The sequence below is a fragment of the Agelaius tricolor genome, unplaced genomic scaffold, assembly GCF_023055355.1.
Source record: "Agelaius tricolor isolate 1412-34295 unplaced genomic scaffold, bAgeTri1.0.p SCAF_6, whole genome shotgun sequence".
NCBI classification, from domain to species: Eukaryota; Metazoa; Chordata; class Aves; order Passeriformes; family Icteridae; genus Agelaius; species Agelaius tricolor.
The window spans coordinates 52,396,669-52,410,864 of NW_027269266.1; the positions used below are offsets into that span (position 1 = coordinate 52,396,669).

At 38.9% G+C, this 14,196-nt stretch overlaps 1 protein-coding gene across 1 annotated transcript in view; it reads right to left on the minus strand.

The window, feature by feature from the left end:
• Positions 1 to 14,196, minus strand: part of POU6F2 (POU class 6 homeobox 2) — a 312,837-nt gene that overhangs the window by 84,850 nt on the left and 213,791 nt on the right. Inside the window, exon 5 of the mRNA XM_071429815.1 lies at positions 12,858 to 13,162. Coding sequence (XP_071285916.1) covers positions 12,858 to 13,162 — 305 coding nt within the window. The remainder of the gene's footprint in view (positions 1 to 12,857; positions 13,163 to 14,196) is intronic.

Sequence of the window (14,196 nt, forward strand, 5' to 3'; positions counted from 1 at the left end):
AAAGCAAAGGTATTCATTGGCTTGCTATCATAACCACTGGGTTTAGCCTCTTTTCACAGATTTCAAAGGATTTTTTAAATTAGCTTAAACTGTTGTATGATCAGACTTTATTAAGAGATGGTTTCTGCTGGAAATCAGCATGCTGAGTAGTGCCGACTTTGGGAACACTGTAATGAAAAGAAAATGAATGGGAATAGGAACACATTCGGTGTCCTAGCATTTCCTCATTCTTCTGAACCCCGTTGTATCCAAACATTTTTATATCCACTTCTAAACAAGATTAAGGCTGCAAGGACATAACACAAAGGTGTATGATGAGCATATTTAACTAGTGCAATAGTTTACCACAAACTCAAAACACTGCCTCAAGATGATACAGATCTTTAATTAAATAAGTCCTCTACAACAAAATGGTGGTTATATTGGGTTAATTTATGTACATACAAAAGCCCTCCATAAATACTTTACTAAATATTTGTTTCATGACATGGATTTAAGCTTCAGAAGCTTCCCTCTCTTTTTGAAAAATTAATGTGAACATTTTGGAAAAAAGAAAAAGAAAATAAAACACATCTAGACCACTCAAATTCTCACTATCCAGCCCCAAGAGCTGGTAGTTAACTGTGTAAGAACCTCTTAGCTGTTTTCCATTGCCTACACATTAGTGATGTTGCTACAGATTGAGACTGAGTTTTAAAGCTGTTTCTATCTCTAGTGAGTGCTTGTTATCAACATTTTAAAGAGAAGATGTGAACAAACCTTTGAAAAGTGACTGAATACTTCAATGCCAATATATTTTGCATGTAAAATATAAAAATCTCTGTGTGTTTCATTTGAAATCTGATAAATATTTATTATCAATGCTGTTTGCTTTTAATCTGTTCAGGATATCATTCCTCCAGCTCCTTAGTACTTAAACAAAAATGGCATTTACATTACAATATTGCTTGCCAACAATCTCATTTTCTGGTTTAGTCAGCAGCCTTCATGCTTGATTAGTCTTTAATTATACAAATACCTACATATTAAAAAAGTTTTCTTTTTTCCATACTTTGAGCATGTAATTATTTTCTCTTGCATGCAATAACCTTTAATTTTAGGATTAAGCAACTGATTCTCTTTAGTATGGATGGATTTTTTCAAGTGTTAAAGCAAATTTGGGTATTGTATTACGAGTAGGAAAATTAACCTGAGGAAAACCTTTCATTAGTGCATTTGACAGCACACTGAGCAGCTGACAGAAACTTCAAAATATTCAATATACTTGAAAACAAAATGGATACCAATTCTGTGTACTTTGAAGTGAACAGCAATGCTACTCTGAATTCACCACTCAGCAAGAGAGTGATGGGGGCTGTGCTATTCTTCCCTTGAATATGCCTTGCTTTTGTGGGATCAGTGTTCCAGCAGTACTTAGAAGCCCAATGCAAGATCAAGGCCTCATTGCATTATACCAAAAATTGTAAAGGTTTCCAGTATAAAGTGGTGATCAAACAATGGTGGGAGAATCAACAAAGGAACAGAAAAGCAAAGTGACATCCCAGACAGTGGCAGACCTGGGATTGCAGGTCCCAGTCATACTCCTGACTCCAACAACTATTTACTATATCACTTTGTTTCCTGATGCAAATTATTTGTCAAAAATTAATTCAGTAAGCAAAGGCATAATTTGATAATGAGATTAGAGCTAAATATGCAGATTTAATATGGCAGTAAAAGAATTCGCTCTTCTTTTCCTGCAGTTTTCACTCATGAGAGCATGGAATGCCATGTTTGGGTCTACAGGACTGACATGTTATCTCTATACCTGCTTTTACATTTGAAGTGCCAGTGATTTCCCCCTAGACATAGTCTTTGAATGTCTATGGGGAAAACATCAAGGATTTTTAGAATGGCTTGGTTTTCTCAAGATCTGTTTATTTTTATATTTGTTTCACATGAACTGAAAATTCTGTCAAACACATTTTGATTGCATGGAGAACATGTTTCAGAGTCAGAAGACAGCTAAAAAAACCCAAACAAGGCAGCTGCATTTCTATAGAGCTGGGGAGGGAGAAGAGTAGGAGACCTCCATAACAGCATGCTGAGCTCGCTCCTGTCTCATTTGAGTGCTGTGAGAAACCTTCTGCCTACTTCCCTCATAGCGGAGTTACGTCTTGTTATAAAGTAAAAAGTTGCAGACACAGAGGTAGGATGGAAAAAATGCACACAGCATCTTATTCCAGAATGGTGATCAGTGATAAAATTTCAGTCTTTTACAATACCAATACCAATACCAATACCAATACCAATACCAATACCAATATCAATACCAATGTTTTTTTTCCTCTCTCTTTCTCACTATAATAGGCCAGTAGGAATAAAGGCACTGTGAGTAACAAAGACTTTTTTTCCCTCCCTTCTCCTCCTCCCAGCATTTTCCTTTTCTTCCCTGAGATCAGACCCAGTCCTTGAGGAATACACTGATGGAAACTGCACCTTCAGATGAATCCTGGGAATGAGACTGACTTCACCTTACTTGCCCCTTCCTAGATAATGATCCCAGTACAGCCCTAGTCCTCATCATCTGCCCCATGGCCCATGGAGCACCCTCACAGGCAGCTCTACTTGTCACTCTGTGAGGTGTCCCCAAGTTCCTGGGAAGAGACCAAGAGGAGATCATCCCTCTACCATTTTCAGTCCTGTTCCAGCTGGAGCCACCAATCCACAAGGATACCCAAAGTGGGACAAGAGCATTAAGAGAAAAAGACAGCACTCCAGCTGGATTTGGCTCTCTAGAAGGCTGAAAAGAGATTTACAGGGTTACTATGGTGAAAATCATGAGTGTATTAAAAACTAACAATTTTTATATCACTTACTATCACATTAATTCAGCTTCATCTTTTGATACCAATTTACTGGCCATCTCTAGTAAAGAGCACCCTTCTGTAATGTGACTATACCTATATTTTAGGGTTTTCTTTGTAGCATCAGTATTTTTGCTCAAAGACTAGGATCCTCCCAAATCTGAGTGCTTCCCCAATGCTTTTTACAATCAGTAAATATTTCTTAATAGTTATACAAAGACATTGCAGGGGTGATTGCTGCTTTAAAACAATCTCATCTCCTTTAAGACCAGAATGCACCATCATGATTCCTTTAGTAAAAGGAGAATCCTAGCAATATATGAAGTGCTGTTTCCATATGTCAGTTTTTGTCTTCTGGAGCTGAGTTCAGCTTTGTCTTCCAGTCTCTTTCACGAACAAAACCTAACTTGGTTCTCCAACTGGAATCCCCACAGGATATTAGGTCATGTCTAAGCTATCCAAAATAAGTCAAGTTCTGTCCTGTGGGACATTATCTGAAATTATCCTAATTTATCATGCAATTTCTGATGCAAATGAAGAGGGAAAATTGAATATACGAAAAAACCCTTGCATTTGAAAATGATTAAGTATTCTAGCAGATTTCAAATCATCACTATGAATTTAAATTATTTTCAACTTATTTTCCTAAGCCAATATTTTTTAGACTCTTCAGTATAATATTTTTTTATAAATCCATTAAGCTGATTTTAAACAATAGGTATACTTAGTTATTTCAAATTTACAAGGCCTAAAATAGAAAATTAAAAGGAAATTTTGGGCAAGGGAGAAACCAACTTTATAGAATTGCATCATTGTTGGAAAGAAAAAACACTTAGAAATTTCATGAGTAGTCTAAGATATTACAGTATCATAACAAAAATGGTTTGTATTTCAGAGGTTAGACTTCTTTTTTTTCTTGAGACTCATAGTGCCCATCTATGCTTCCTTGCTCTCTTTACTTCATTTCCTTTCTCAGCTGGTGGCAAATTTTTTAATTCTTGGCTTTGTCCCGGATCAGCAGCAAAAAAATACGGTGGTGCTACAAGAAAAGTTGTCCTAAAAATCTTTCAAACGTTGCTGGTGGAACAGCAGGAATTGTAGAAGGCATCTCTTCCATATGAAAATATTATGCTGGCCCCTTAAGACCCACAGCCCATCACCTATCAACATGCATTCAATTAGTAATTTGTATACGAAAAAGAAAAAATATAATACATAGTAGAATATGATAAGTACGAAGTTTAAAAATAAATTTTAGGATCATTGTATCTACAAATTATCAAGTCTCATTATTGATTTCCTACTTGCTAAGAAGGTGTGTTGGTTTTGCATGGCCCAGCTTTTGGTAGTGAGGGGCCATGGAGGTGGCTTCTGTGAGAAGATGCTGGAAGCTTCCACCATGTCCAGCAGAGCCAGTCCCTGGTGGCTCTGAGGATGGACATGCTGCTGGCCAAAGCTGGGCCAATGACAGATGATGGTAATGCCTCTGTGATAACACATTTAAAAAGAAAACCAAAACAAAGTGGGTGCAGATTTTTTCTAGCCAGAGAAGAGGAGGAGCTGAGGACATGTGAGGGAAACAACATGGAGACACCAAGGTCAGTGGAGAAGGAGGGGCAGGAGGTGCTCCAAGCACCAGAGCTGAGATTCCTCTGCAGGCTGTGGTAAAGACCATGGTGAAGCAGCTGTGCCCCTGCAGCCCATGGGGGTCCATAAGGGGTGTAGAGATCCACCTGCACCCCATGGGGGAGGTGCTCACGCTGGAGTGGGTAGATGCCCTGAAGGAGGCTGTGATCCAGTGGGAGACCTGGTGGAGAGAGTTGGCCCCTGCATCCAGGCTGGAGCAGCCTGTCCTTGGAGGGCGGCACCCCGTGGAAGAGTGACCCATACTGCACCAGTTTTGGGAGGACTGTGCCCTGTGGGAGGCACTCACATTGCAGCAGTTTTGGAAGGACTGCTGCTCATGAGATTGGAACCACATTGGAGAAGAGAATGGAGAGCTGTCTCCTGTGGGAAGAGACCCCATGGCATAGCAGGGAAATTACACCTTTCCGTGAGCAGCAGAACAAAACTTCAGGTGACAAACTAACCAAAACTGTCACACCCTTGTCTCCCTGTGCTGTTGGTGGGAAGGAGGGAGAGGCTGTGGAAAAAGGTGTTTTTAAGGATTTATTTTACTTTTTATTATCCATCTCTGACTTTGTTAGTAACAAATTCACTTTGTACTTTTAAGTTGAACCTGCTTTGCCCATGCAGTGTTTCCTCCCAGTCCTTATCTCATGAACCCTTTGTTGAACTTTTTTTTCTCCTCTGTCCATCTGTGGCAGGGTAGGGTGAATGAGTGGCTTTCGTGGGTGTCTGGAGTTTGGCCAGTGTCAAACCATGACAGAAGGACATGTACGGCTAAATGCCCATTTGTTTAAATGATCCTAATTTCCTCATGTGCTAACCCACAAGGATTTCTTAGACACATTTTCTGACTGTGGCTGAGGTGGTGACCTCTGACTTATAAGTTTTCCAGTTTTCACATAATTGTTAATTACTTCAAACAAAAGTAGAAGGTTGGTGGAGAAGGGCAAAAAATGAAGGATTGGAAAGCTCATATTTCCAGTCTAACCCCTTCGATAAAAGGCTATTTTTTCTTTTGCCTAAATTGTTTCTAGTTGCACCTCTAAGGTCAGAATAAGCCAAGAGAATGAAAGGAACAAGCATCCTGATGGGCTGCCTGAAGCTGCCTGGTGTTACGGATCAGCATAAAACCAGCTCTCTTTCCTCTGCCTGGGCCGATGTAACTCACTGGAGTGGCAAATTACATCAGACCTACAGCTGTAACCCGACATTATGATTAATTTGATCAGTAATTTCTCCTGTTTTTCATTTTAATCGGTGTGACTATTCTGCTGTGGCAGGTCTTTCAGATCTAATTAAGATAAATTTCAGAGTAAAAGACTTGGCAGAATTTTCGAGTCAAATCCGAGCATCAAGTGTGAAGACCTGCAGCACTAGTCAATCAATTTCCAGTAAAGACGGCAGACTGTAACTCAGCAATCAACCCATTAACACTTAAGCAAATTTCATAATCTCCAGGCCTGTGCTTAGTTACTCTCTCAAAACATTCTGGCTACCAATAAAAAGGGAAAAAGTATTACTCTTAAACACCTGCATCTGCTAAAACCACCAACAGTATCCAGAAGTGGACACTCGGATAGGTCTCAAAAGTACTGCCAAAAAAGGCTTAATATTAAAATTTAAAACACAGTCTAGAGTGGCTTTTTTTTTCTCCCTATCAGTATGTAGGAGCTGAGCAACCTCTTTTAGGTGCTTTTTTGCACAATGAGCCTTAATAATATAACATCAGGGCTATACCACTTACAAAATATTACAATCAGATGCAATAAGACCCAAGTCCACCAGGTTCTCAGTGTTCACTCAGTCCACTTGCTTCCAAGTAGAAAAATTACTTTCCTGCAAGACTAGAAACCTGTGATGACTTGCATTTTTTTAATACAAAGATGGGGATATGAAAAATAGGGGAAAAAAAAGTAATGCTTTAGAACATTCTCTACTTTCTTTAAAAATTTTTAGAAATATGACTGAAAAAATAAAGAGAAATCAACGCTAACAGAACATATCAACTTGATTTATAAGAGTATCTGAGAGGCTGTGTCAACTTTTTCTGTCCTTAAGATCCCCAAGGGTCCTGCTCTCTACCTAGAAAGGCTTTGTAAATAGAAGACCTTATGGGATATGTATCCTTTCCCAAATTTGTTCTGTGAGGATGTTATTTATTTATTTTCCCATGTATTAAATACTTCAGTTGCTTTAGGGAGTTTATTAAATGCTCCCATTTCAGAAGCCAGAGCAAGTTGTTTGCTGGGCAAACAGCTCCACTCTCCTCTGCTTCAGAGAATTCTCTAGCAAATGGTTTCCATTATTAGCCTCAGCATCTGCCCCTTGGGTGCTAATAATGCCAGTTGTTTTGCTCAAAGATTAATTTCCTTGGCTTTGAATGTGAGTCAGACACCAGTCCTCCTTGTGCTTCTGAAATAGCAACAGCTGCAGAGTATATTTGGATGGACCAGCCAGCCAGTGCTCTATCTCAGAGAAAGTTTCCTCAGGAAATGAGAAGATGTGTTTATAAAGTCTGTTTGAGATTGTTTAAACATCTCTGGTCTGTTTAAATGCAGTACTAAACAGCTTTACAGGGGGAACTCCCAATGCCTTAAAGACCCCAAAAAGCACTGAACTACTGGGAGAAGGAAGACTGTTGAGGAGAAAGAGATCTGGAATGAGTACAAGCCATCAAACAATCTAGCTATAGCAGGAAACCAGCTGGCATGTCTCTTTACTGTGCCCTAGGTCCAGGGTAGAGCACAGTGCAGAGGCTCCTGAGTGTCCAGCCAGGATAAAGTGCCATGTTGTCATATGAGAGCAGCCCAGCTGGTGGAAGATGCAGAAAGGATGAGTATGGCCATGGAAGTACCAGAAGAGGTAAGAGGAAAAGAAGGGAAGAGGCCTGGTGGCACCGAAACTCGAGCCCAACAATTTCTCAAGAAAAGTTCAATTTCTTAACAGTAATGTTTGTGTACACTGGCAAAAAGAGGAGCACCAAATCAAAAGGAGAGTGCCTGAATCACAGCAGCATTTGCAGTGGGTAATAACTATGTGTGTGTGTGGTACCTGAGTACCATGACTTCCTCGCTAGTGGAAATTTTTACACAGGTACTTGCTTGTTCTGCCCATGAAATCACATTTATCAACCCACAAAAGTCTTTACAATACTATAGGATTATACAGAAATCCAAAACTGTCAGTAGAACAAAGTGTTCAAATCTTTCAGTTTGAAATGAACAGCGGATGAAATAAGCAAAGTATTTTCAACAGATCACCGAGTTTAACTCAATTTAGCTGACTGCAGGGGACTTTCCATGCCATCAGTTTAGAGCTGAGACCTAGGTCTTGTCAGTATCTCCTGGAGATCCACCCAAGATCAGCACTTCAACTGGCCCACTCTCATCAGGTGATGGATATGAACCTTCTCAAATAAATGTCTTCTTGTCTATGTCACATATCACCTTGTGATGTGGGTTATCTCACTCCCTATTGATACCAAAAATTAGGGGATTTCGGGTGATGGATGTGAAGCACTGAATTTACTCATTTATAAAATACTTTTTGTCAAATTGATTACTAAGCAACTTGGGAACAGATTCAATCTGTTCAATCTCTGTGCAATACATTGCACAGTATCTTATGCAGAGGAAGTTGGACAATTTTAGCAAAACAAAGCAACCCACCAGACTCAGTGGGATTACTGGTGTCATAATCTCAATCAAATTTTCCTAATCTCAGGAGTCAAAAAATCTGAGAAAAATATAATAAGTCTTGGATGCAAACACAGTCATAAAGACAGACCATGAACATAATCCTTGAAAAACTGGCCTTTATCAAGCTGACAGACTTGTTTGTGACTTCTGTATCTTAAAGATATGTATATATGTCAAAGTCTCAGAAAATATTGAGATTTCTTCAAGGCTGATTTTGCCTTAATGAGAAGCTAACCAGTGAATGAGGGTAGGTGGAAAGGGAAGGGGGATTTTTTTTGTGTGACTATTGGAGCCTAAGACATCTGTGTATATATTCTCCCTCATTTGCAGCTGAGTATTTCAGCCTTTTGCTTTTCTTTGTTCCTTTGTTATAAAAGTGTTGAGTTTCCAAATACATTATTTAAGATTAGTATGAAAATTTAATCTGAAGGAGGTTCTGGTTTTGGGATCCTAAAGTTTGCCATTACTTGGAAGATTTTTGTGCTGTTGTCATCTCCTCACTTCCCTTCTTCCTTATTTTTATTGTTATTTTTTCTCACTCATCATCTTCCATCAGCTGCCATTATTGTAGGTAGACTTCTGTGACAAAAGAGACTCTTCAGGAAAGAGTTCTGAAAATGGTCAGAATAATTTTACAGTAAGAAAATCTCTGGGGGATTTCCTGCTTGTCTGTTCCTATTCACACACAAACAGAACAGTAGAAATCATTGAGAATTCATCTATTCCTATAGTGCAGCACTCCCTTTGCAGGTCTGGCTATGTGTACATTCATCTTATCCATATCTCAAAAATATACAGTGAGAGTCAGCACCAGAAGCTAACAATTTTTTTTGGAGCCACCTAAATATATTTTGCTGGTAGAAACTGCCTTATTCTGGTAGTCAAGCAGAATAATTAGTTACTTAGTACTAAGCTCATCTGATTTTATACTGCATATAATCAAGTTCTTATGACTCCAAAATTTTAATTGCATGGAAACTCTGTAAGATGTTCTGTCTTAAAGTGATATCTATCCTTTGACGTTGCAACATGCTGACCATCCAAGAACCCATATGTTTTTCATATAATAACACTAAACATTCACATGATAAGCATATTTGGAGAGGTATATTTTCCCAGAAGTAAAGGTTTTGAAGTCCTCAACTTACAATGTGAGATAGGTTGTCTTTTGCCTCTGGATTCCTTTGTCTCAATCAATTGACACAATGAAAATAAACATCAGACTGTAATTATCTTTATGAGGGATTTCACCATTTTTAGAAGGGAGGTATGAAAGTCTTATGTCAGCTGCCTAACCCACCACTTCCTGAAAGGGAGCTCAGCTTTTAAAAATTCTTCTCTGGTGGTTGTCTCTTGCAAATCAACAATCACCCTGGTTCTGCAGTGTTTGGCTTTTATCAGTGTAAATCTGGAGCATCTTCATAATTGTTAGCAAAAAATTAATATCCTGGAACCTAAAGGGAGATTTTACATCTTTCTACACAATCATTAAAAGACCCCATGAAAAGTAGTTTTGTAACTACAGTCCAGCCCACTGAATCCTTTAAAGAATAGTGATAAAATTATTACAGAATAATCTGACAAGAATAATTCTGAGACTTTTAGCTGGTATACACTGTGCTGGCATTATTAATTTCTGATCACCTAGCAAAGTACCTCACCCAAGTATACCTAAGCAAGTCACTTTCATTTAATTTACCTTCTGAAGGACATGACAGCATCTGTACATTTTGAGATGTAATTGCTGTTATCCTTCAGTTTTTTGAAACAAACACAATCATCCTGAATTACTGACTTTCCGTGACAATTTTTTGAGGTTGCATTTTTTTAAACTAATATCTTTCAGACAGGTCCTGAATAATGTAAGAGGATAAAGCCCACATGAAAAAAGTCAAGAATTCAGAAATGAAATTTTAGCTGTCAAACTTTAACTTAGTTGTTCTTTATTCCCTTAATATTCTTCAAACAAAATCCATCTCACTCTAGTTCATAAAGAACATTACCCTAGAGGACATACTACCTCTGACTTTTGTTTCAGGTTGATTTTTACGTTGGAGCATTGAACATTAAAAAAATCCATATTCTAAGCAGTTATTATGTGGAACTGCTGCCAAATATGTGCTCCCTCCATTTGTTTGTTTTTTTTTAAACTGCCTATGTGAAGGAAAATAATTTCAGATCCAATCCTCAAGATGGATGTACAAAGGTAAGGCAGCCATTCTCTGCAGGATTTCGAATGGAAAGACAAATTTCATAGAGGAGATGTCACCACTGCTCTGATTTAGAAAAGTACCCAAACAACCATATACAAAGTAAAACATCAGTTCCTCTGGAAATATTTCTCAGGGTCACTTGTTTGCATATAAAAGTGTCTCAGAATGCCTGGTAATATGACAAAGCATGCTTCAAGTTTTAATTACTTCTAGGGAAGCTTAAGCTGTATTGAACTTGCTGTAGAAATGCTGTAGAGATGGCTAGAAAACCAAAGTAATGATCCTACACACATGGCTTAAGGTGAGGGCTAAAGTAGTGTACTCAATTCTGGCTTCTCTTGTGATTGTCAGTACACAACATATTTGTATCTGCAAACAAACTTTGGGATTTCATGGCTATTTAAATGGTGAGGATCAGAGAGGAAAGACCATTAGAACTACTTATCCAACAATTTATTAGCAAGTTTTTAATGCTGAGCCAGAACTAACACCTAATGACTTCTAATTCCTTCATTACTGTTCTGAAAGTGAACCAGACATGCAACTGGCTTGGCAGCACTGGCTGAGCTCACCCCAGGGGAAATGCCAGATCTCACACTGGTGTATTTAATTAAGTTTAATCCCAATTCCTGAAACATTCAAGGGATAGTATTTGAACTAAAAACACCTCAGAGTACTTGGTTCCCTTCTTTCACTTCTGTTGTCTGCCACTTCCAAACTGCCCTCAGATAGGTAGTTGTGAGCATGAGGATGCTAAAGAGAGAGATATGCCAAGGTATCTATGTGGAAGTATTGTCATTAGCATCTAACAGGAAAGCTTTTACTTACTTTTATTGTACTTCTGAAATTGAGAAGTGACCCAGGGAAGCTAACAGTTGAAAGCACCTGGAAGATCACAGATGGGACTGAAAATACTAACATTCATCTGAGATTTCCAGTGGGATCAAAGGCTATATAAGCCTTAAGACCTCAGATTCAGTACAACCCTCTTGAGGTATGTTGTCTGAGATAATCCAACTTCTTCCCAACTCTAATTTATGTGTGCATTTGCTTTGTTTGTAGAACTTAATGACTTTTGAAACACAATATTTAGCAGGTAGTTTTAGCAAAATATCATGTGTACAGTTAGTGTGCATACATTACAGCTGTACCAAGGCAATAAAATGTAACAGAAGCTCCCCTGAAAATATCTGTGTCTCTGAATGTCAATAATCTGCATACAAAAAAGGCCCAAAGCACTCACTAACATGATAGATGGGGCATTAAGTGATGCATATGTAGTCCTTACGACAATACAGAGAAGAAGCTTTAGAAGCATTATTCTCTATTCTAAGAAAAAGTTCAGCAAGCAAGGACACATCTCTTGCAGACTTTTAAGTCTATTATCTAAACAATTTTAAAAAATCAGATTTGATGCAATTTAGTTCAAGCTCAGATTAATGCAGGTTTAACTGGCCACATGCAAGAAAAGCTTCTGGTAAACCACTTCCCTTAATTGTCTAAAAAAGGATTGCTTAATTATTAAGCTAATGCAATTTTATTTCTGCAGGAAATGGATCCAAATCCATCAGTGTGGATAAAATATTTTAAGTGGTTTCTCAAAATTTAAAGACTAAAGTTGATAGAGACTTATCTGGTTTCTAAGTGCAGTTTCACTGCCTAATGAATAAGACTTCATTCACTTCACAGACTACCCTGGTGCTCAGAATCACACTACTTATGGGTACAGTCAAAGCTGTTCTTGCACAGTGTGAATGTAGCATGACACATGTAGTGCAAGAACACCCAGCTCTAAGAAAATGGGACCACTGGACCAGAGCTCTCCTGTTTCTGCCCAGAACTTCTAAGATGGGCAGAGCTGAGCATCAGTATGGATATGGTAGCTGCTGATCTGTTAAAAAATAACCATGTCATTGGAGTGAGTATCAATGAATGGCATTAACTGGCATCCTTAGCTTTGGAACCTATACTAAGAACCTTAACAGAAGTATTTGATTATTACCAGGATAAAAATTAGGACTGTGATTTCAAGAGGGCGCATCCACCCCTTGCACTTGTCCATCCGCAGAAGCTGACACTCAGGATTATCTCTTAATGAACTGCTAATATTGTTACCCTCTTAAGCTATCCTAAAGGGTGACTGCTGGGCAAATGTCTTTTGTGAATGTCACATGATGAATCTGTGGAAAAAAAATAAAAAGTTTTCTATGGGTTTTTCGACAGGAGTCTTTAAAAGCAAAAGACGCTCTTCAGGAAGCAGCATCCTAGAACCATCATTAGGTATGTTTTTCTGGTTCATCAGGCATTTTAGCTGTTATAAGCTGAATGCCCATAAGGATTGAATAATACAAAGTGGAATTTCTCAGCCCGTGTGGTTAGAAGGTGTAGCCTTTGCTTCATTTCCCTTTGCAGTGAGAGAGAATGCACATGTTTATTTTAAGACCTCTAGGGATTTGTATGTGGCATCCTACCTGCAATGGATTTGGTGAAGTAAGAGGAGATGGAAGGCCATGCCCTGGTGACTGGCTGGGTTTCTGAGGGGAGCTGGAGGACTGTGAGGCTGGAGGTGGCTGGCTCTGGCTCTGGGACTGTGTTTGGTTCTGCTGTGGTGGTGCTGATGGCTGTGGCTGTGATTGCTGGCTCTGCTGGGTTGGCTGTGGAGTCTGTGCCTGCTGAGCTTGCTGCTGCTGCTGGCTTTGCTGCTGCTGCTGCTGTTGATGCTGGAGCTGCTGAAGATGCTGAAGCTGTTGAAGCTGGGAGTTCAGGGATGAGGTAGCTGTGAATTGAAGAGAGGGAACGAAGTTATACAAGTTTCAGTAAATACCTACTGCTTTAAAAGTATTCTGGATAAAATTCTGGTTCTGTTACTTTGAGGGGCACACTGCTTAGAGGACAGCTGGCCCTAGACTTCAAGATGTGGGAAGAAATTATTCCCACCAATAATAGCCTGTGGTTCTGCCTGTGTAATTCTGTGTTAAAGAGCCAGACTTCCCTGGGGGCAATGAAAGCAAACCTTTGAAAGGGATAGAGAACTGCCACAGGATGGGGCTCAGAGCTGACCAAGAGAGGCTCAGATAAGCTTACCAGTGAAGCCAATGCGAATATTCTCTACCTATAGAAGAGAGGAACAGATTGTCACTGTACTTTTAAGTATAGCAAGAACTCATAACATGAACCAGTGCTGTTATGTAAAGGAGGAGAAAGCCATAGTCATAAAATAAAGGGTACTTTGCAAAGAACTTTGACATGTTATTATGCAGTAGGTATCAGGAAATAAAACATTCAGCTGCAAAATTTCTTGTGCGATGCCTAGGGAGCAAAAAATACATAATAAAATGTGTGTCTCTCTGAAATAAGAACTGTTTCTTATAATTCACATCTAAAAGTTATAAATTCCTTCTTGTAACTTGCACTGCTCACTTACTCCTGATAGTTAAGATCCGTTGTGTTTTGCTAGCATATGCTTCAAACATGATGTTTGGAAGTGCATGGCTCACATCAACCTGCTAGCACAAAGGGCAAACTTTATTTCCCAGAGACACTTTCAAATTGACTAGGACATTCATTAAATTAAGGAAGACAGGAAGTGTGTCATAGGGATGTCACTAAGGAAGAACAGCTTTAAGCTGCAGCAAGAGCATCACAGAAGACTGATGCTTTCTGGGATTATGCCCTGAATAAATCACCTTGGTCTCCAGACATAGAGATGTTAATCAACATCTTAAGGGTTGAATTAGTTAGCTATAAGATCCCAAGAAAAACAGCTTGCAAGGTCATTATGATATTTTTTGCTCTGTATATTGCTTTGCC